Consider the following 21,335-nt stretch of genomic DNA (forward strand, 5'->3'; position numbering starts at 1 on the left):
CATCTTTAGTGAATCGTAGTTGGTAGTCTCACTTTGATCATCAAACATTCATCATGCGAGTAATGCCATGCAGACTCTCCTCGTGCCTTTTAGTAGCTCACAGGCAGTCTAGGGGAGAGGAATGCTATAAATGTATCCTGATAGCAATGAAACACTTCTGAAAGTTTGGATATGCTGTAGCAGCGCATTATGTGAACCTCAAGCTTTAAGCGGATTGAAAGAACCTAGGTTTAATTTTTTTAAGAGGGGCCTCAAGCATATGGTGGATGATTTTGACTGAATTTGGACAGGAAAAGATAGAGAATGCAGGGAATCATTTGAATGCGTGTTTGTATGAGAAAGCACGAGTATTTATAGAGTTTTGGAGAGAATTCTATAAGGGAATGGATGGCTGAAATTTGAGTTTGGGAGATCAACGTTTGAGTTTAAAATGTTTTTCAAGGTAGATTAAATATGGGAAAGGGATAGCATGGCAACCATGTGAGATTATCTCAATCAATCAAGAAAATAAATGAAATGTTTTACAAATTTGCCTAAAATGAATATTCTAAGTATAAGTGATTAGCTTGATTGATTGGAGACTTCTTAGATGGTTAAATTTTAAATATGGTTCTAGAGGTTGGGAGAAAGATCTAGTCATGTGGGTTCCCTAGGTTCAAAGTTGCAATGAAGAAGATTCCAAATGGAGGGTTTGGATTGAGTCTAGCTTCGGGTCTCTAAGTGGAGGGATTAATGGTCTCAAAGTTGGACGATCTTGGTATTATTGGATTGGAATTTTGGGCTCTACGTTACTATGGTATTGCATTTCTTACTTAATGCGGGATGAGGTTTATGATCAAAATGACCGATCGAGTTATCAGAATTGGTTTTGACTTCGGGTCTTAAGATGAAGAGTTAAATAAAGTTGGATTTGGGTGATTTTGGTGTTGACGGATTTAGAATTTTGTGATCAACATACCTATGGTGTCGGATTAGTTTAATTTGGAGCTCTAAATTTTATAAAATTTCAAAAATACCCCTAAGTTAGTTGAAAAGTTAGTTGAAACATGCTTGAAGTTTGAAGTGTTGCAAAAAGACTATAGGGAACAAAAATGGGGTGTCTATAGTTCCCACCTAGAAGGGGGTAAGAAAGGGGTTTATAAACTGAAGGCTATGCCTCCTAAGGGCATTTGGAAGCATAAGGATCCTTCTCCTAAGAAAATTTGTGTTGCCTCATGGAAATTGATGCATTAAGTCATAGTAAGTGATGATGAGGAATATGATACACCCACCTTGCCTAGGACTTGAGGTGAGGTCTCTTCTCTAATAAGTGTAGTGAGACCACCAGCATCATATCCCAAGAGAGGCCAATCTGCTATAGTAAGACTAGTAGAAAAGTTGAGAATGGTTAAAGCCTTTGTTCTTATTAACACTATACTCACCCATATTGACAATGACAAGGGGAAAGCAGTAATGGTTGATAAAAGTCTTCTATCTTTAAAAATCAATCATTTCGTACAATGTTCTAATGATGTTGGTACTACTGATGGTGATAGTTCTTCTAAACTGAGGGTATTTGTTTGTTTGCCTTGTTTATTATTAATTGTTATTTGTTATTGCATGGTGTGTCTAACTCAATGTTTATTTAGGTTGAAGTATCAAGATATCTTTACACTATCCTTGAGGACAAGCTTGCCTTTTTTTGCCAAGAGTATGTTGGAGTATCCATTAGAAGTAAAACATTGCAAGGATGTGGAGAAGGTGGTGATTTTTTTTTTTCATTATGCTTATTCGTTTTGTTGTTTTTCTTATTTATGTTGTTGGTCGATGTGCTGCAGTGAATAGAAAATCGAATAACTTGAGAAGCTTAAGAATGTTTTGGAGTCTGTAGTGGATGTTTCTAATGAACTTGCCAGATCTCTAAGCGAGGATGTGAGTGTTGTGTTGACTGACTTAAAGAAGAGTAACAAGCTCTTGGATGTTGTTCTTAATCATGATGTTGTATATGCCTTACCTACTACTAAAGAAGATAGGGTGTCTAATGGGATTGGTACAAATATTTTGGGTATTAACTTTTCTTGTTATGACGAAGTTATGGATAGTCTTTATGCCTTTTTGGATGAACTAGCCTCTGGTGTTATTACTGATATAGAGGTTGAGGATAGGGGGTTGCCTCTAGGGCTAGGTTGTCCTCGTCAAATCCTATTCGCTTTCGTCGGATGAGGATGAAAGGATATAAAGTTGGTCAGGGGCTAGGGTTACATCTATAGGGAACAAAGGGGCCTATTGATCCTAAGGGAAAGGCATATAGTTGTCATGTTGGTTTAGGGTTTATTATTACTGATGGATCTAAAACTTATGATTGTTATAATGATGAAGGCCTTAGCGTCCGAAAATAAATCCCATACTTGTGAAACTGAATGATTATTTTATGTGTGCATGTGCAAGTGAGGCAGTCACAACGTCTATAGATAAAAATATATTGTACATAAGGATAATAATGTGGGTTCAATTGTGTGTAGAGAATTCACTACAGTTGTTGTGGAGAGTGTAATTGTTTCTACTATAAATATTGTAGATACTACTAGTGTTGCGATAGAGGGCTAGGCAGGAGTTCCTATAGAAGCTGTAAATGTTGCTAGCCTTGAGTTAGGGCTTTTGATTCTGTTGATGTCAATGTAGTAAAGGGCGAGGTTGTTCCCTTTGTTGGTAGTAAGGGAAATGTGGTTGCTTTTGTGCATGCCAAGAATGTGTTTATTAAGGGTGTAGATGAGGACAAAAACATTGTTTGAAAGTATGATAAGGTGTTAGTTCTTCATGGAATTGAGTTATAGGTACCTCACCTGCTAAAGTTAGTGGCAAGGATGTTAATGTTGATTCTTTTGATATAGATGATTCTAAGGTTGAATTTAAGATTTCTGTTATAGTCATTAGTGATGATGTTTCTCCATCAACAAAGGTAGATAAAGTTTTTGTGACTAAGTCTATTGATATAATGTCTACTTCAGTTTCAAGCATTTCTAAGGCCATCGATTGAGTTTTGATTAAATATGATGTTGAATATCTAGTGGTAAAGTGATTGGAAGGGCTGCGAAGTCGTTGTTTGATTGAAGGGTTGGATGTTATTGAAGTGGCTTTAGATGATTGCAAAGATATTTATCATGAAGCATTTCATTGCACTTATTCCATTTCTCATGATTTGATGTCTGAGGTGAAGAGACTATTGGAGTTGAAGCTGCACCTTTCTCGAAAGCATGGCAAATTGGCCATGAGTTATATGCTTAGTACATTTGCTATAGTGTACTAAGCTATTTACTCTTGTCCAAAATATTCAACACCAAAGGAAAATTATGTAAACTAGTTGTTAAGTTGTGACAATTTGCTCGACGTAGGGTTCCCTGTTGAAGGTCTGGTTGAAAGAATTGGTTATTTGTCTATTTTATCAACTATTGATGGGTAATATTGTGTTTCTCTTAGTCTATGAAGGGAATAGAAACTAACCATTCTAGTATTATTGCTTATCTTGTGGCTCTCAAGGAGTTTGATGAGTTGTCTAAGAGGAAAACTAAGATTAAATTTCAAGTAGATGTTCTTCTTGATGCCAGTCATAGACTTACTAGTAATAGGGAGACTATAGAAAGCATTATCAGAGTATGGAGTAGTTTGTTATTTCATCTTTTGTGTTATCCTCATGTAACTTATAATAATTTGTATTTGTATGTGTTAACCTTAAAGATTGTTTTTATGTACCCAACTTGCTACCAAAACCCTCAAATTCATGAATGAACCCTATCGTCTTCATGGCATGATCGTAAACTAGTTGGTTCTCAGTTAATTAGGTGGTCATCAACAATGATGACTATTTGATGAACATAATGTTTATGCTCCTCATACATAGACTTTAAACTATCCATAATCTCTTTGCAAGATATGGCCATATTAAATTGTTTATGAATATAATTGTCAAGGGATGCAAAAATATAACAAGAGAGTTTTTCTCCTTCCATTCTACATACTCCTTTATGAAATTAATCCCTATTTAATGCACTTATATCATTTGCGAGGGAACTAATCCACAACCTTTAAATCCAAAATTTAGGTTTTACCAAAGTGGTTCCCACTAACTTTCTCAAAGCTAGATTCTATGTGGATCTCATAGGTTAATTTTGCCATGGGAGGGACTCATTCTTAAGGGGATTATACAATACTCTACAAAGTATCATGGTAATAATATGCATTCAACCATGATGGGTGTGGAAAGCAACTTAAGTCTCTTCATGGGCTAAGTACTTATGGCTCATGTGGCGATTTCACAAACCACAAACATAAATAAACATCACATACTATTAACAAAATCAATAAGGCATAGGAAGCCTAGGCCCAATAAGGTTATACTATAGCATTACAAAGTAGGAATTCACAAGATTAAGTCATTAGAACTCTACAAGGCACCTCACAAAGCTTGACTAATGATATAATCTTGCGAGGCAATTCGCGAGACAGTATCATGAGCTTGCTCAAGAATTTATGAGATTGAGTCAATTTGGTTTCACTTACATATCACATTGTTGTGCCACAAGGCTATTGTTCATAATGAGTTTTGTCATGTATATTAATGGGGTTTTACTTCTCTACTCTTGTATATATATATTACCATCTTACACCTAGAATCCTAAAATTAGTTTCCCAAAGGTCTCTAATTATTTTGGAATGTTATCTCCTAATTTAGCCCAAGAATCCCAACAACACAACTACTAGTCCAACTAGGTAAGTTGCTAGTCAAACTTACATTGTTGGAATGCAATAAAGACATTAAAGTATTTATCTATTTCACATTGTTGGGATCTTTCTTGTATGGCATGGAACCCACCAAACTCTCAAGTTTGCACCACATGGGTTCATCCCATATATAGAGACACATGTGCTGAACTCACTAAGTGATGCTTAGTAAACCACTCCCAACATAATTAGGCTTAAATTCAACCTAGCACTTTATTACAAGTGGGGTTTGAGTTTTAAGAATCTTATGAACCCAAATCCAACGATTTAACATGAGAAATAATTCCATTAGGTTTCAACTCAAAAAGACTTTTGCTCTTAACTTCTCAGCCTATAATATTCATATATTGTTCATAGGAAAGGGCCTAATCCTTAACCATAAGATTTAATGTTATGTTCTTTCCTTATATGGATCCTATGATTAAAACCTTTTGCTTTTACTAACACTTTCATAAAACTATTAATTAAGCATGTGTGTTGCACGTATGAATTTTTTTTCATATTAATTACTTGAATTTTAGATATATTATAGTTAAGATAGAAATTGTAAATTAATAAAAGTAACAATATGATTAAAGATAAACTTAAATACTTGTACTAAATGTGCACCTGTAGAAATTTTAAATTACAATAACAATGACTACTACTACTACTAAAATTTGTATTCCATTTTTGTTTTAAATAAAAATAAATTTTATTTAATATGATGACTATATAACATTAGAAATGTTCCAAAATGTCTTTGACAAAACTCTATACTTTTTTTTAATTTTTTTTTGTGTTATATCTTTTTTTTTAATATTTATTATTCAATTATGTCATCATGAATTTCTTTGAAAAGTTGGATCATCGACTCACCATTTAAATAACGAAATATCATTGCTTTTAGATCAGTTCAGTTTTAGATTATATATTTCATCAACATTATATAAATAATTTTTACTTATCACACTTAATTTTTGTTTGACATAATTAATATATAATTTTTTATATATTCCTTTGACTATATTATATCGTATGTGTAATATTTTTTTTGTGATTCTTTGTATTTTCTATTTTTAAAAATTTTTCTTATTATTTATAGGTTGATTTTAATTTTGGCATTCCATTTTCATCATTTATAAAAATACTTCTTACATTTCATGCTTAATTTTTATTCAGTATAATGAATATACAATATTAATGGCATGCCCATTTCTTTTTATTTGTTTTCAAATTATTTTTTAAAATATTTAATTTTATATTTTAAAATGAATATTTTGGATTAGTTAGTAGAATTTCATGATGAGAAAAATATATCTTAAATATAGGATTTAATAAGAGAATATACCTTAGACATGAGATTTAATGAGAGATAATAGGAAAATAATTTTACTTCCAAATTCCAGTTGGTTTTAAATTTTACATTCCATTTCCATCATTAATAAAAACATTTCTTATTTATCATCAATGTTTTTAACATGTTGTTGAGTTGGCTGATTGAATCGTTTAAACCCTCACTCGGCCTTGATTCTAGGTCTGGTTCTGTTAAAACTCCCCCTTTCAATTAAAAGTTGTCTAACCCGGGCGATTTAACCATTGACCCGTTCGACCTAGTAAGCAGGTCATAGGTTGCGTATTTAATTTTGTACAAACTTTTGGAAGCCATAACTTTGCACTTTGATGTCTGATTGGGGTTACTTTTTTTATTCTATTTTGAGTAACTTTTCAAGATCTATACATCCCAAGCGCCTTAGGCGTTTTACCTTGCTGTTTTTGCGAAAACCCCTTTTTTGGCCCCAAATTGCAATTTTTAATATTCCTTTTATAAACAAAAATAAAAAATTGAATTAAAAACATAAATAAACATAACATAATATATATATTATATGTAATTAATATATGTAAAACATAATTATATTATTTATTGATAAAATATGTATTTTTACACACACACATATAGTGTTGACACAGAGCGGTTTGACTCGTTTGACCTTAATAGTCGAACCTGTGACCTATGACCCAAAGGCAAAAATGGGTCGGCCTTCAGGTCAGTTTTTAAAATATTACTTATCATACTTATTATTATTTAATATGTCAAATATATGATGCTAAAAATGTTCCCAACTTTTTTTAATTTTTATATTTTGTGCATTTTATATATTTTTGAATTTTATTGTTTAATTATGGCAACATAGATTAACTCATTTGACCCAAATGGTTTAACTTCTTACCACTACCTAGATGAAAACACTATTTTTTAGGTAGATTTTAAAAGTATAAGTTTTTATGCTATTGAAATTACTAATTTATTATGTATGGATTTAATTATAGAATTTAATGATGAGAAGAAACAAACAAGCATTAAATATATGATTCAATGAAGTTGAAAATTAATACCTTAAATATTGGATTTAATGTGAGAGAATTGAATGCATTGAATATCTTAAAATTATCTCTTTTCATCTCATTTAATATCAATAACCAATTACCCTATTTACCTTCATTTTTATAAATAAATTTAAATATAAAGGGGTAAAATTTGTCCTCAAAAAATCCAAAAATATTCTTGTGGCCATTCATACTTTTTAAAGTAGTATAGATAAACTATTTATAAATATTGATGCATTTTACAAGTTGTCTTCAAAACGAGTTGAAATCCATTACTATTGGTTTTAGGTTTCCATCAGAGAAAAAACACATGATTCTATCACAATGATTACCCACTCAAATAATATTTTAAATTGCTACAATATATCCAAATATTTGACCCTTAGATGATCTCCCTGGTTGGTATATCGAAAGTGGCATAATCCAACACTTAGTATGGTATCATTTCAAGTTAGGGATTAAGTGATACTTTCTAATTTTGCCTATATCTCCCAGGTATAGGGTATAACTGGAAATGATTATTGTTTATCATTCCATCAAATACTCACTCATTATACCTTATGTTTAACCCTAGCAGTTGAAACAAATAATTCCACTAATTTGGTAGTACAATAGTGTCAGTTTTGACAAAATAAACTCCTCAAATTTATCAAATAAATGAAAGCACTTTAAACTAATAAGTCTCCCAAATGTCCTTTAAGGGATAGATAAGTGAAACATTACAAAGTATCAAATATCACATTACATAAATCAGCCAAATTGGTGTTGATGACATACACTGTCTAACAAACATGCGGTTCCTAAATTTACAAGAGACCCATGGGGAACCAATCCGAACCCATGCTCTCCATCCAACGGGGCCAGCACTACCATAGCACCATGCAATGTGATCCTTCCCTCCAAAATAACTGAATGAACATCAAATCTTGTTTCAGTTAGGCGCTCCGGATCTAACACGTGTTATTCTAATTAGGATTAGGATTGGATGCATGCCGTAATCAATGATAACATAACACCTCACATCACCCATGAATCATAACCACTCAATCTCCCAGATCACATCTTCGCCCCACAACACGTTCACGCCGTGTATTGGGAATATCTTCCATAATACCAAAATCAATGATGCCATCATCATCATGAGATGTTCCCAATACACGGCGGAGATGTGAACTCCACTTTGGGTACATTTTTGTCATGGGGGGCATTATCATTGGTTACACAGCCTCCAAACAGCAATCACGTCCATCTAATAATAATTTTCAATATGCATGAAAATGTAGAGAAAGTGATGAAGGAAAATGTGCAAAAGATCCGGACAGATTCGGAGTTTGGGTTTCCTGCAATCACTACCATAATCTTGCCGATCAGCAGATGAAGCATGCGGTCATCTTTATGAGGTGACTTGGGCTGTCCAGTTGCTTTGGACAATCGGATCCGGATACGCCGGAGGGGACGAGACACTTGACACTAGTTTGATAGTCCGTGCAAGTCGGTATTCGTTATGGACTTCAGACTTGGCTATAAAAGCGAAGGTGGTTTTTGAAGAGAGCATGTGCAGAAAAAAAATAACAGAAAAGTTGCAGAAAGGAGAAAGAGAAATTTTGTTATAATCATATGGAGATCAAGAGAGGTGTTCAAGTGAAGGGTGAGCTTTGAATAGGACTGTGTTGAAGCTCTTATTGTTTAGAGAGAGAGAGAAAGAGAGAGCTCTTTTCTTCACAATCTCTGGTGTTGGTTTCCCTTGTCTGTAGCCATGGCTGGCAACAAGAGTATTTCTCTTGAAGAAATCAAGAACGAGAATGTTGATCTTGTAAGAATTTCTCTTTTGTGTTCATCTTGCTATATTCTCTCTATATTGAGTTTTTATAGATACTTACAAAATTCAGCAATGACTCTGGCTTCATCTTGTTAATTCACTCCAAGTTATATCATTTATTTTAGATACTTGTTTCTCTAAGCTTTCAGTATTAAGATGATTAATATTTTATGTATAGGAACGGATCCCTGTGCAAGAAGTATTTGAACAGCTAAAATGTACAAAAGAAGGTTTGACAACAGAGGAAGGCGAGCAGAGGCTCCAAATATTTGGCCCCAACAAACTAGAAGAGAAAAAGGCATTTCTTTTCCCAACTCATCTTCATATTAGTTGAAAATTCCCTTGGTATTTGGTTTTGTTAAAAGTTTGCATGATATCAATTGTGAAAAATAAACACTGAAACAGGAGAGCAATATTCTCAAGTTTTTGGGTTTTATGTGGAATCCTCTTTCATGGGTAATGGAAATTGCTGCTATTATGGCCATAGCATTGGCTAATGGAGGGGTATCTCTCTCTCTCTCTCTCTCTCTCTCTCTCTCTCTCTCTCTCTCTCTCTCTCTGTGTCCCATTTACTAAAGGAAAAAATTGGAACAAACACAGGGCAAGCCCCCAGATTACCAAGACTTCGTGGGTATTGTGGTACTTCTTTTCATCAACTCAACCATAAGCTTCATTGAAGAGAACAATGCTGGAAATGCAGCTGCTGCTCTCATGGCAGGTCTTGCACCCAAGACTAAGGTAGGCCTTTTTCTCTGTTTTGGGAGGGGGTGTTAAATGATGCCTCTTACTCAGGTTCTGAAAGTAATTACCCATTAATGAATGAAGGTGCTAAGGGATGGGAGATGGACCGAGCAGGAGGCAGCTATCCTAGTACCAGGTGATGTTATAAGCATCAAACTAGGAGATATAGTCCCTGCAGATGCCCGCCTTCTTGAGGGAGATCCACTCAAGATTGACCAGTCGGCTCTCACTGGTGAATCCCTACCTGTAACCAAGAATCCTGGTGATGAGGTCTTCTCTGGCTCAACATGTAAGCAAGGTGAGATTGAAGCTGTTGTTATTGCAACCGGAGTCCACACCTTCTTTGGCAAGGCTGCTCATCTTGTTGATAGCACCAACCAAGTTGGTCACTTCCAAAAGGTATGGTAATAAACAAATGGATAGAAAAACTTAGCTCCTTGAGGCTGTTGGAAATGCTTGTCAGTGGAATTCTTTGGGAAGTCATTGAAAGAGCAAAGATATAATCCAGATCTCCTACACTTAAGTTGAATTCACATGCACGTCCCACAGCACATCCCAACCGTGTATTCAGAACATCTTCCAATGACAAGTATGGGAGATCTTCCAAATGCACGCTGAGATGTGCATGTGGGGTGCCAATGTGAACTCACTTATGCCTTTATACTAAGGCGAACACTAACCAATGAAAATTCGTCAAAATTTCAAGGGGGCAGTTTTGATTGGTCAAACTGTCATTGCTTAGGCTCAGCTTGGAAAGAGTACAAATACAAACATGTACAGTGCAAAACCTTGTGTTTTTGTATTATTTTTGTATGTATTTGCACTGTACATATTTGTATTTATACTCCTTCCAAACTGAACATGTACCCCTTCGCATAAAGGTGTAAGTTTAGGAGATCGGAGCTGATAAAATAAACTTGCTTGCACCTATCTAATTGGCTGAAAAAATTTGGCTGTCTACATTAAGAAGCCTGTACTGTCCATGTGTGTTCTCCCTACATGACATGTTAGTCCATATATAAACTCCATGCAAGAGTAACAGTACTGATGTGTGGCTTGGAGAGAGCTCATGGACTGCCAAAATTTTGTCCTAATTTGAATTCACATGTGATGACTGATTGATGGTTGACGATGATCAACATTGTTCAGGTTTTGACAGCCATTGGAAACTTCTGTATATGTTCGATTGCATTGGGGATGTTGGTGGAGATAATTGTGATGTACCCCATCCAACGCCGAAAGTACAGGGATGGCATTGATAATCTTTTGGTGCTACTGATTGGTGGGATTCCAATTGCCATGCCAACTGTGTTATCAGTGACTATGGCAATTGGGTCCCATCGGCTTTCTGAACAAGGTGCCATTACAAAGAGGATGACTGCCATTGAGGAGATGGCTGGAATGGATGTCCTTTGCAGTGACAAGACAGGGACTCTCACTCTCAACAAGCTTACTGTCGATAAGAACTTGATTGAGGTGGGTATTGAAAGGGATTAAACCTGAAATTCCATTCATGGTTGATGACTGCTTTTTAGAATCTTCTGATTGTGTGCAAACATTGTTTGATCACAGGTCTTTGTGAAGAACATGGACAAAGACACTGTGGTCTTGATTGCTGCTAGAGCTTCCAGAGTTGAAAATCAGGATGCTATTGATGCTTCAATTGTGGGGATGTTAGCTGACCCCAAGGAGGTAAGGAACCATTTGTTTCTTTGCCTTATTTTATGAAAATGGCAGCAAAAATTCAAGAGAATTTAGGCTGAATAAGGAAGTAATTTTTGGTACCTCATTGACCAGAATTCTTTGTATAAGAAATTTACTTGTAAGACTGTTTTTATCTATAGAAATTCTGTGCCAATTAACCAAATAATAAAATCAAGAGACAAGTAGGAAACTATCCAAAAAATAATATGATTTGCCCTGGAATTCAAACTTTCCTCTGATCGCTCCCAAAACTGACTGTACTCTTGCTCTATGGCACATTTGTAAACGTAGTTTTGTCCTTTCATTGTTTCAACTTCTTCCATGCAGGCAAGAGCAGGAATAAAAGAGATACATTTCCTTCCCTTTAACCCTGTTGAGAAGCGAACTGCCATAACTTATATTGACTCTGATGGCAATTGGCATAGAGCTAGCAAGGGTGCACCAGAACAGGTAAATTCTAACTAGCAATCTCTCTCTCTCTCTGTCTAAGATAAAACAACTAAACATTATTATGTTGTATTGCAAGATTATTGATCTTTGCAACCTCAACAATGAAGCAAAGAACAAAGTACATTCTATGATTGACAAATTTGCAGACCGGGGTCTTCGTTCTTTGGGTGTTGCCCAACAGGTGAAATAATGGAACAAACTTTGTTTATGCTAATATATTTACCAAATGCTCAAAATTGAATTGGATTATATGGTTTACTTCTTGGACAGATGGTACCAGAAAAATCCAAGGAAAGTGCAGGAGCTCCATGGCAGTTTGTGGGCCTATTACCTCTTTTTGATCCTCCAAGGCATGATAGTGCAGAAACCATTCGCCGAGCTCTCAATCTTGGTGTCAACGTTAAGATGATCACTGGTGATCAGCTTGCCATTGCCAAGGAGACTGGGCGTAGGCTTGGCATGGGTACCAACATGTATCCTTCTTCCTCTCTTCTAGGCCAGAGTAAGGATGACTCCATTGCAACAATGCCTGTTGATGAGCTCATTGAGAAGGCTGATGGCTTTGCTGGTGTTTTCCCTGGTAATTAAACTAAATAAACTAAACAAAACTGAACATTCCTTGATTCACCCATTAAGTTGACTTTTTTCTATAATGGTGGATGATGTAGAGCATAAATACGAGATTGTGAAGAAACTGCAAGAGAGAAAGCATATATGTGGAATGACTGGAGATGGTGTGAATGATGCTCCTGCTCTGAAGAAGGCAGACATAGGTATTGCTGTAGCAGATGCAACAGATGCAGCCAGAAGTGCTTCAGACATAGTGTTGACAGAGCCTGGACTCAGTGTAATTATAAGTGCAGTTTTAACCAGCAGAGCCATCTTCCAGAGAATGAAGAACTATACAATCTATGCTGTGTCTATTACAATCCGTATTGTGCTGGGGTTCATGCTCATTGCTCTTATTTGGAAGTTTGATTTCTCTCCCTTCATGGTCCTGATCATTGCTATCCTCAATGATGGAACCATCATGACCATATCCAAGGATAGGGTCAAGCCATCTCCTGTGCCTGATTCATGGAAACTCCAAGAGATCTTTGCCACTGGTGTTGTCCTTGGCACCTACCTCGCCATGATGACAGTCATCTTTTTCTACATTGCGCATGACACCGACTTTTTCTCAGTAAGAAAGCATATATCCTTCACTTCTAACTCTGTTCCTTCATTACTTTCTACCCAAATCAATTTTTTAATGCTTCCACAAACATTGGTAGGATCACTTTGGTGTCAGATCCATCAGGAACAATGAAGATGAGCTCACTGCGGCTGTCTACCTCCAAGTGAGTATTGTGAGTCAGGCACTCATCTTTGTCACACGTTCAAGGAGCTGGTCTTTTGTCGAACGCCCTGGCCTTTTGCTCGTTAGTGCCTTTCTTGCTGCTCAACTGGTGAGTGTACAGTGTACTAGCCCGAAATTACAAATTGTTACTGGTGCTTCATCCACACTTTCTTTCAAGTGTCTAATGCAATTGTCTAATCTGATAACTATTCATTTCAGCTGGCTACATTGATTGCTGTGTATGCCAATTGGGGATTTGCTAGAATCCAAGGTATCGGATGGGGATGGGCTGGAGTGATCTGGGTCTACAGCATTATTTTCTACTTCCCTCTTGATCCGCTTAAGTTCATCATCCGCTTTGCTTTGAGTGGCAAGGCTTGGGACAATCTACTTGAGAATAAGGTTAGGGATCATTTTTGTCATTTTTTTTAATATTACCAGATGGAACTCTGGTTATAATTTCCTTTTGTTTTTTACAGACTGCTTTTACAACAAAGAAGGATTATGGTAGAGAAGAGAGAGAGGCACAATGGGCTTTGGCTCAACGTACTTTGCATGGCCTGCAGCCTCCAGATTTATCTGGGCTCTTGAATGATAAGAACAGCTACAGAGAGTTGTCAGAGATTGCAGAGCAAGCTAAGAGGCGTGCTGAGATTGCAAGGTATTAATGTGGACTTAGTGGTCCACCTTCAAATATTATGCTTATATTTACTTCTGTGTCTGTCTATATTTATGTATAGATCTTGTACCAAAAACATATGTTTTCATGTTTTCAGGCTAAGGGAGCTCAATACACTCAAGGGGCATGTTGAGTCTGTGGTAAAGCTCAAGGGACTAGATATTGATACCATTCAACAGAACTACACTGTTTGAAAGAGAAGAATGGTGTGGAATTGAGTGTCTAGCTAGGCGAGAAAGTTGGAGAGAGAGAGAGAGAGATGGGTTGAAGTTAATTTTTTTCCTTGTTTTTCTTTGATTTTTCGCTTTCATTTTTGGAGGATGGAAGCATTTGGAAACATTATAAGAAGAAAAAGGGAGCTTTCCCAGGGTGTGATGTGTGGTTGGAATAAAGTTGTACTCCCAATAGGAAGAACTGTATTGAAAAGAGAGGATTTTTTAATATGAAATATTAATTCGTTCCCTTTTTTATTGTCCAATAATTGATTTTTTTTTTTCATTTTTGGTTGCTGAAATATTAAAAGACACTAAAAAAAGCTCATCAACAGTCATAATCAATGGAACAAGTAATTAAAAAAAAAAACTGTGTTCTTAAAACTAATTCTTGGCAATAATTGCATAGTGAAAAGTTTCAAGCAACAATTGATTGCTACCAGTTCATTTTACAACCATTGACTAAGCCATTTGGAAAAATAAGTTTTTTTCCCACAACAATTGGCCTGTATCATTGCTTAAAAGAATTATTTGCAATAATTTTATTGCCTATCAACTATAAATGCCATAGAAAACAATTTTACTCGTTACTGCCAACAACTGAATCATTGTTTCTTTTAACTACTTTAGGCAACAATCCATCACACTTTTACCAAATAAGCGACAATTGAACAATTGTTACCAAACATCAGCAAATAATAGTTCCTGATATTTGACAATAATTGCAAACTGTTATCAATAATCACCTGATTGTTGTCAATAATATATTAAACTGTAGCAAATAATGTATCATCAACTGTCAATAGGCCATTACATTGTAACTAAAAATGAATCAACTATCACTAATATATATGCTATATATAAAAGTGTGGATGTAGGGTGGAAGTTTTTTTGGACTAAAATTACCCTCTATTTCTTTGTTTGAGGAAGGGTATAAAAGTCATTTTATACAACTTTAATGCCAGCTTTAGTGGCTACTAAAATGCCCAAATTTGTTTATTTAGTCAATTTATAATTGTAGGAGTTTAAAATGTAACTTCAATTATTACTATGTAATCCCTACCATTAAGTCTTATACTTAAGGTGTTAACTCCCATTTTTTCTTATTAAATCCTATATTTAAGTTATTTTTCACTAATAAATGCTACTAATTAGATCTATGCCAATATTTTTAATAATATACACTCATATATTTTAAAACTAACTAAAAAACAAATACATTCTTTATCCAAGTGGTGGCTTAACAATTCAAACATCCAAATCAACTTGATCAACCTATGAGGTCATAGTTAGGTAATAAAAATTTTAAAATAGAAAATTACAAAAAATGTAAAAAAAATACATTTATGATATTTTTATTAATCAAATTAAAAAAATATAAGTGTAATAAAAAATAATTATTTTTGTTGATAATGAAAATGAAATACATAATTTAGAACCGACAAAAAAATGAAATTATTTTATTACTTGGAAAAAATCAATAGTTCAACTTTTGGGTCAAATGTGTTAACAGTTAATGCCATAAAGAAATAATGAAGTATAAATATACATAAATTTTGCAAAAAAAAAAACATTCATGCACATGTATAATATCATACAATTATCATATTAAACAAGAAGTAAGTGTCACGTATTAGAATTACTTTTGCACACAAAAATACAAAAAAAGAAAATTTTGAACGCATCCTATAATTCTATATTTACACTACTATTAAAAATATTAATATTATGAAAATTTCTTTTGACTAAAATACTCAATTTTTAATTTAGTTCCTATTTAATTATAAGGTTTAAATTGTAAATTAAACTACTAATTTTCACCTCATTCAATTCCCTCTATTTAAATCTATTTCTTTGATAAATAAACAAAAAAAGATACACCAAAAAGATAAAACATTACAGAAAGAAGAATCTAGCCAAGTAGGTAATCCTATCGATGATACTTGAAACTTCAAAACTTGATCAAATTATCACATATGTGGATGAAGTGTTCATGTAAGATTTGGATTTTGCAATTTGCATTCGACTAATAATAAAAAAACAAAAAATAATAAAAAATGCATATTTATAGAAAATTTTTTATACATTATTTCTATCATTATCATCATTTAGAATTGCCATGTGCAAAAGCACATGCACACTTACTAGTTTATTTAATCATATCTAGGGTTGTAATCAAATCGGATTTGGATTGAAATCAACAAAATCCTACTTTGATCTGATTATGGACATCTTGCATCCAAAACCATCCAAAATCCAATTGGATTTGAATTTGAATCCTAATGGACTCAAATTGAATTTGGATTGAATCCAACTTTGCTTCAAATTTTTAAATACAAAACAATTAAAAATTTAATTACTTTTCAACTTTTATATATGATAAATTAATACATACTGAATTTATTATATATATATATATATATATATATATATATATATATATTCATATATAATATAATATATACAATTTTTTTTATATATCTGAAAATAATTATACAAATTTTATATATTAAAATTAATAAATTGTATAATATAATAAGATCCGGATTTTAGTCATATCAGATGAAGTCAAATTCGAATCCAATCTGATTATTAATTGGATGTAGATTACAACATCTGAATTTGATCTAATTACATAAATACATCATCTGAATCCAAGATAATTGGATCGGGCCACGGATTTTTAGGTATCATTGATAGGCCTAATAATAGCCAATTTTTGCTAAGAGTTTAATATATTATTATTACCAATAGTTTGTTGATGATTTTCAGTTACACATTTAGCTATACTTATAAGCTGATTAGTGCAAATATTTATTTAACCATAGCCAATTAATCAACCACTTGTTGCAAATATTTACTTAAAGTAACATAGCTATCAGGTATATTGATTTTTCAATTATATTTTATAGCATCGTGGTGGGTTCAAAGCTTTAAATATTTGCCTAATGATCATTCATCTATATTCTTTAGTATTACCATTTGAAGCTTTTGATGATAATCATATGCAAGGTCTTTGATCCATGATTTACATGTGTATTACTTTTCACCAAGTGTCATTGGAAATTAATATTGGAGTTAATGGAGAAAATAATGCAAGAGAGAACTCTAATAGAAATAATCACCACTTTAGGTTGTATTTGGTTTGAAAGAAAAAAAGGTAGAGAGAAGGGAATGGTAGGGAAACCTATACAAGGTTTCTATACATTCCCCTAGCTTTCCTTTCATTTCCCTATTGTTTCTTTCAAACCAAACACAACCTTAAGAAATCCATTAAAGAGATAGAAGTAAGGTACAAGAACTCCTTAAAAAGTTGGGTTTCAATTTTGTTTAACTCAAATTCTAATTTTCCCTTATTAGACACAATATGTACTCTTTTGGTTCACATGATCCTAGAGCTCTAATCTATCTTATATCCTCACCTATGTTTTTTTCTTAGGGCCTGCTCATTATTTGAAATTTGAAGGGGGGAGTTGGTCAATGGGATTTTGGTTCCCATTAACCAAGATACCCATATTCTTTTTTCAGATTTATGTTGGGGTCCACAAAAAAATTATTTTCCCTAAATACCACTTACATGGGTAAGTGATACTCATCTCCTAAGTGGATTAGGAACTTTCCCACCTTGGGGGAAAGTTGCCAACACTTGCATGAGACAAAATAACCCCCTTTAATAATGGATTTTTATGGCTAAAATGGTTATTGTCTTATTTATTTGGAAAGTAAAACAGCATGGGTAAATGCACTTATTCGGGTAAGTATTTCCCAGGAAATACTTATTTGAGTAAGTGCATTTACTAGGATAAATAACTTTCCAAAAAGTGAACAAGGCCTTAAGTGTTTTGTTAAGACTCAAATACATGTACCTTGTATATTCATTGAAGTAAATCAATAAAGACATCGAACAATTCATTCTCTTCTCATTATCTTTTATGGTATTAGAGTCATAGGTTGCCATTGCTAGAAAATGCCATTTCTAGCTCAAACTCCCCTGTTTCAAACTCTCAAACTCAATCTAGGCAATTGTAGGTTGGAAGCATATCCACCACAAATCTAAACTAGCTTGTCACTATAAAGCTGGATTGACCATACAACTAATATGCCCTAGAGGTCATAAGGGCTACTAGTGTTAGATGGTTCATATCTGATTGGATATGCAGATGGGTTTGTGAGCTAGGGTCTGAGCTTGGTGAAAAGTTAAGTAACAAAAAAGAAATTAAGCTCTCAAAATAACTAAGGAAAAGATTCCTTCATTAGGGTCCTCATTGCCTAATTATTGAGTAACAGTAACCCCTTCCATGATTGTTCTTTATATGCTGTCAAGGTTTGAGTCTCAACCCGATGATGAATAAATGTGCAAAACTAGTTCCAAATACTATACCCTATAGGGGCATACAAACTCATTTAGGCATCAATACTGAATAGCATATTACACACTTAATAAATGTAGCTCTTAATTTTTGTGTGGTTGATGCTAAAGCATTTAAATGTGTGTTGAATAGGTTATAGTCAAAATATAGACAAAAAATGGATGATCATCCAAACAAATCATGGATGAAGACACATTGGTAATCTTCATCCATTTTTTTCGTATTCCTATTGTGTTTAGGAAATTGTAAGAAAAAATATTTAATAATAATAATAATAATAATAATAATAATAATAATAATAATAATAATGTTCTTGATGTGTTTTCCCTTAGTCTATCAGGTTGTTAGATAAATTTAGATTAGAGGTCTTGAAACTATTGGCATAAGCACTCGAGCATAGCGCTGATAATTCACAGCATCATATTAAATGCCCTTGCAATAAATGTTGCAATGTGAGGTTTCCGTCATGAAATGAGGTGGAGAATCATTGTATTAATTAGGGGATCATGAAAAACTATAGTGTCTAGACTGAATATGGTGAGGGAAGGCCATGTGTCAATCAAACCACATCAAAATCACATTTAGATACAATAGGAGGTGGAGAAGATGTAAGGAAGATGCATGCTTGAGGATATTTACCCCATGTGCTTTGAGGATAACCAATAGAGAGATGCACAAGAAATATCTCTAGAAGAACCATGTAGGAATATGACTTACAGTTCATTAATGTAGAAGAGCCATCTTGGACTAGAAACAAATACTTCACGGTGATGTCATTTAATGTGGCAATTCTCCACCTTAAATCGTGTATAGATGGAGTGATGTAACCTTTAATGAACTTTTGAAAGTGTTCCTAAAGGTTGTGCTTGAGGGTGCCACATGTACAAATGGAGTGCAAGAAGATCATTACAACTATTGAGTGTAAGATGGAGAAAATAGATGCTTGTCTGAAGGACTGTATGATTCTTTGGAGTGATAATAAGCAAAAGAACAAGTGGGACAAGTGTGGTGAATCAAGATGGGAGAGTGGAAATAATAATGGGTAGTTGATTTTGACAAAAATGTTAGTTTTTCAAGGAAGAAAAGACCTCAAAAGGTGTTGTGGTACTTCCCTCTCATTCTAATGTTACAACAATATTTTATGTTAAATAAGATTGCCAAAAGTATGATATGGCATGAGGATGGGAGGTTTAAGGATGGAATGCTTCACCATCCAGTTGATGGAGAGGCTTGGAAAGATTTCAATTAGAGATATCCTAAATTTATGGCTGATAAGAAGAATGTAAGGCTACGATTGGCAATTGATGGGTTTGAGCCACATTTTGCATTATGCTTGGAGAATTACATATGTGGCTTGTAATGATAATGCCTTGTAACCTGCCCCCATGGATGTGTGTGAAACCACCCTATGTGATGCTTACATTGCAAAATTCCAGGCCCTAGAAGCCCAAGTAATGACATTGATGTGTACCTACAACCTCTTGTGTAAAGAATCTCCAAATTTTATGGATGAAGAGTATATGGACCTATCATGTAGTTATTAAGTAGAAATTTATATTAAGGCATGTCTTATTTGGACAGTTAATGATTTTCCTGCTTATGCATTAATGTTCGATTGGCGCACCAAGGGGCATTTGACTTGTCTATGTTGTTAAGAAGAAATGCATTCTAGGCGGTTAGAACATGAAGAAAAAACATTGCTTCCTTGAACACCATAGATTCCTCCCAATAGATCATATGTGGAGAAAGAATAAAAAACTTTGAGGAGACTCAAGAGTTTAGGCTTCCACAACTTCCTCTTTCAAGAAATTGTTTCAAAATTAGAAGAGAAGAATTTTGAGTGCGGAAAGGGACAAAGAAAATGACTTTTGTCATGTGATTCAAAGGGAAGTAATGTTGGCAACTTTAAGAAGTATAATATATTATTTGAGTTGCCTTATTGGAGATATAATTTGCTTGATCATGACTTAGATGTGATGCACATAGAGAAGAATGTGTGCAAAAAATATATGAGAACTATTTTGAATGTTGATGGAAAATCAAAGGACACACCCCAAGAGTTGTTATGACTCCATTTGGTAATAGATGTTAGTACAGTAGGGTTATTATACAACATGCATTGATAGTATTGTTTGCTCAAGAAAATTGAGAGAGTGCAATTTCTCCAAGTTTTAAAGAATGTGTGAATGCTAGGTGGATATTCCTCCAATATCTCAAGGCAAGTCAATTTAGTTGATAACAAACTACTTGGATTGAATGTCATTATGCATTACAGTTCCTTCTTATATGTGTTAGGAATACACTTCCAAAGGATGTAGCTCGTCCCCTTATGGACTTAAGTCATTTCCTTTGAGAAATTTGCAACAAGCTAATACGACCTGAAGATTTGAATAGTTTGCAAGACAAGATAACAATGACCTGGAGATGATATTTCTGCCATCATTCTTTGTCATAATGGTCCACTTCTGCATTCATCTTATGTTGGAAGTCAAAATAGGAGGGCCAGTACAGTATCGATGGATGTATCTAATTGAAAAGTAAATATATCAATTCATACTTAATTTGTTAATTGAAGTCATCTTATTACATCAATTAATTTGATTGTTACACATGTCACCTCTAAAGGGTGTTTAGCAAGTATAAAAATCTTGTGCGGAATAAGGTACATTTAGAGAGGTACCTCATGGAAGAATGAATGACATTTTGCTTCATATGTCTCCATGATGTTGATATTCATTACAGGTGAGTTGGAAGGAGCTTTGAGGGTGACATAGAGTTATCCTTGAGTGGCAAATTAGATGCACTTTTGTTATCTTAGCACATCATTATGTCTTGACACATCAGTAATTGCTCATAATTCTTGTTAATAATTTGAAATCAGTACAAAAAGTAT

General features: G+C 34.1%; 1 protein-coding gene across 1 annotated transcript; it reads left to right on the plus strand.

Annotated features, from left to right (window-relative positions):
* The first annotated feature begins 8,679 nt into the window (after positions 1 to 8,679).
* LOC148870013 (plasma membrane ATPase) lies at positions 8,680 to 14,322 on the plus strand. Its single transcript, XM_088968502.1, has 15 exons — positions 8,680 to 8,941; positions 9,126 to 9,245; positions 9,353 to 9,451; positions 9,548 to 9,685; positions 9,773 to 10,087; positions 10,838 to 11,164; positions 11,261 to 11,380; positions 11,720 to 11,842; positions 11,919 to 12,023; positions 12,113 to 12,422; positions 12,511 to 13,025; positions 13,117 to 13,290; positions 13,401 to 13,583; positions 13,661 to 13,842; positions 13,958 to 14,322. Exons 1-15 carry the CDS (start codon positions 8,885 to 8,887, stop codon positions 14,052 to 14,054), a joined length of 2,865 nt encoding a protein of 954 aa, XP_088824628.1. The 5' UTR covers positions 8,680 to 8,884; the 3' UTR covers positions 14,055 to 14,322.
* Positions 14,323 to 21,335: the final 7,013 nt, after the last annotated feature.

The sequence above is a fragment of the Nelumbo lutea genome, chromosome 2 (genome assembly GCF_056320005.1).
Source record: "Nelumbo lutea isolate HS-2025 chromosome 2, American lotus-T2T, whole genome shotgun sequence".
Lineage (NCBI taxonomy): Eukaryota > Viridiplantae > Streptophyta > Magnoliopsida > Proteales > Nelumbonaceae > Nelumbo > Nelumbo lutea.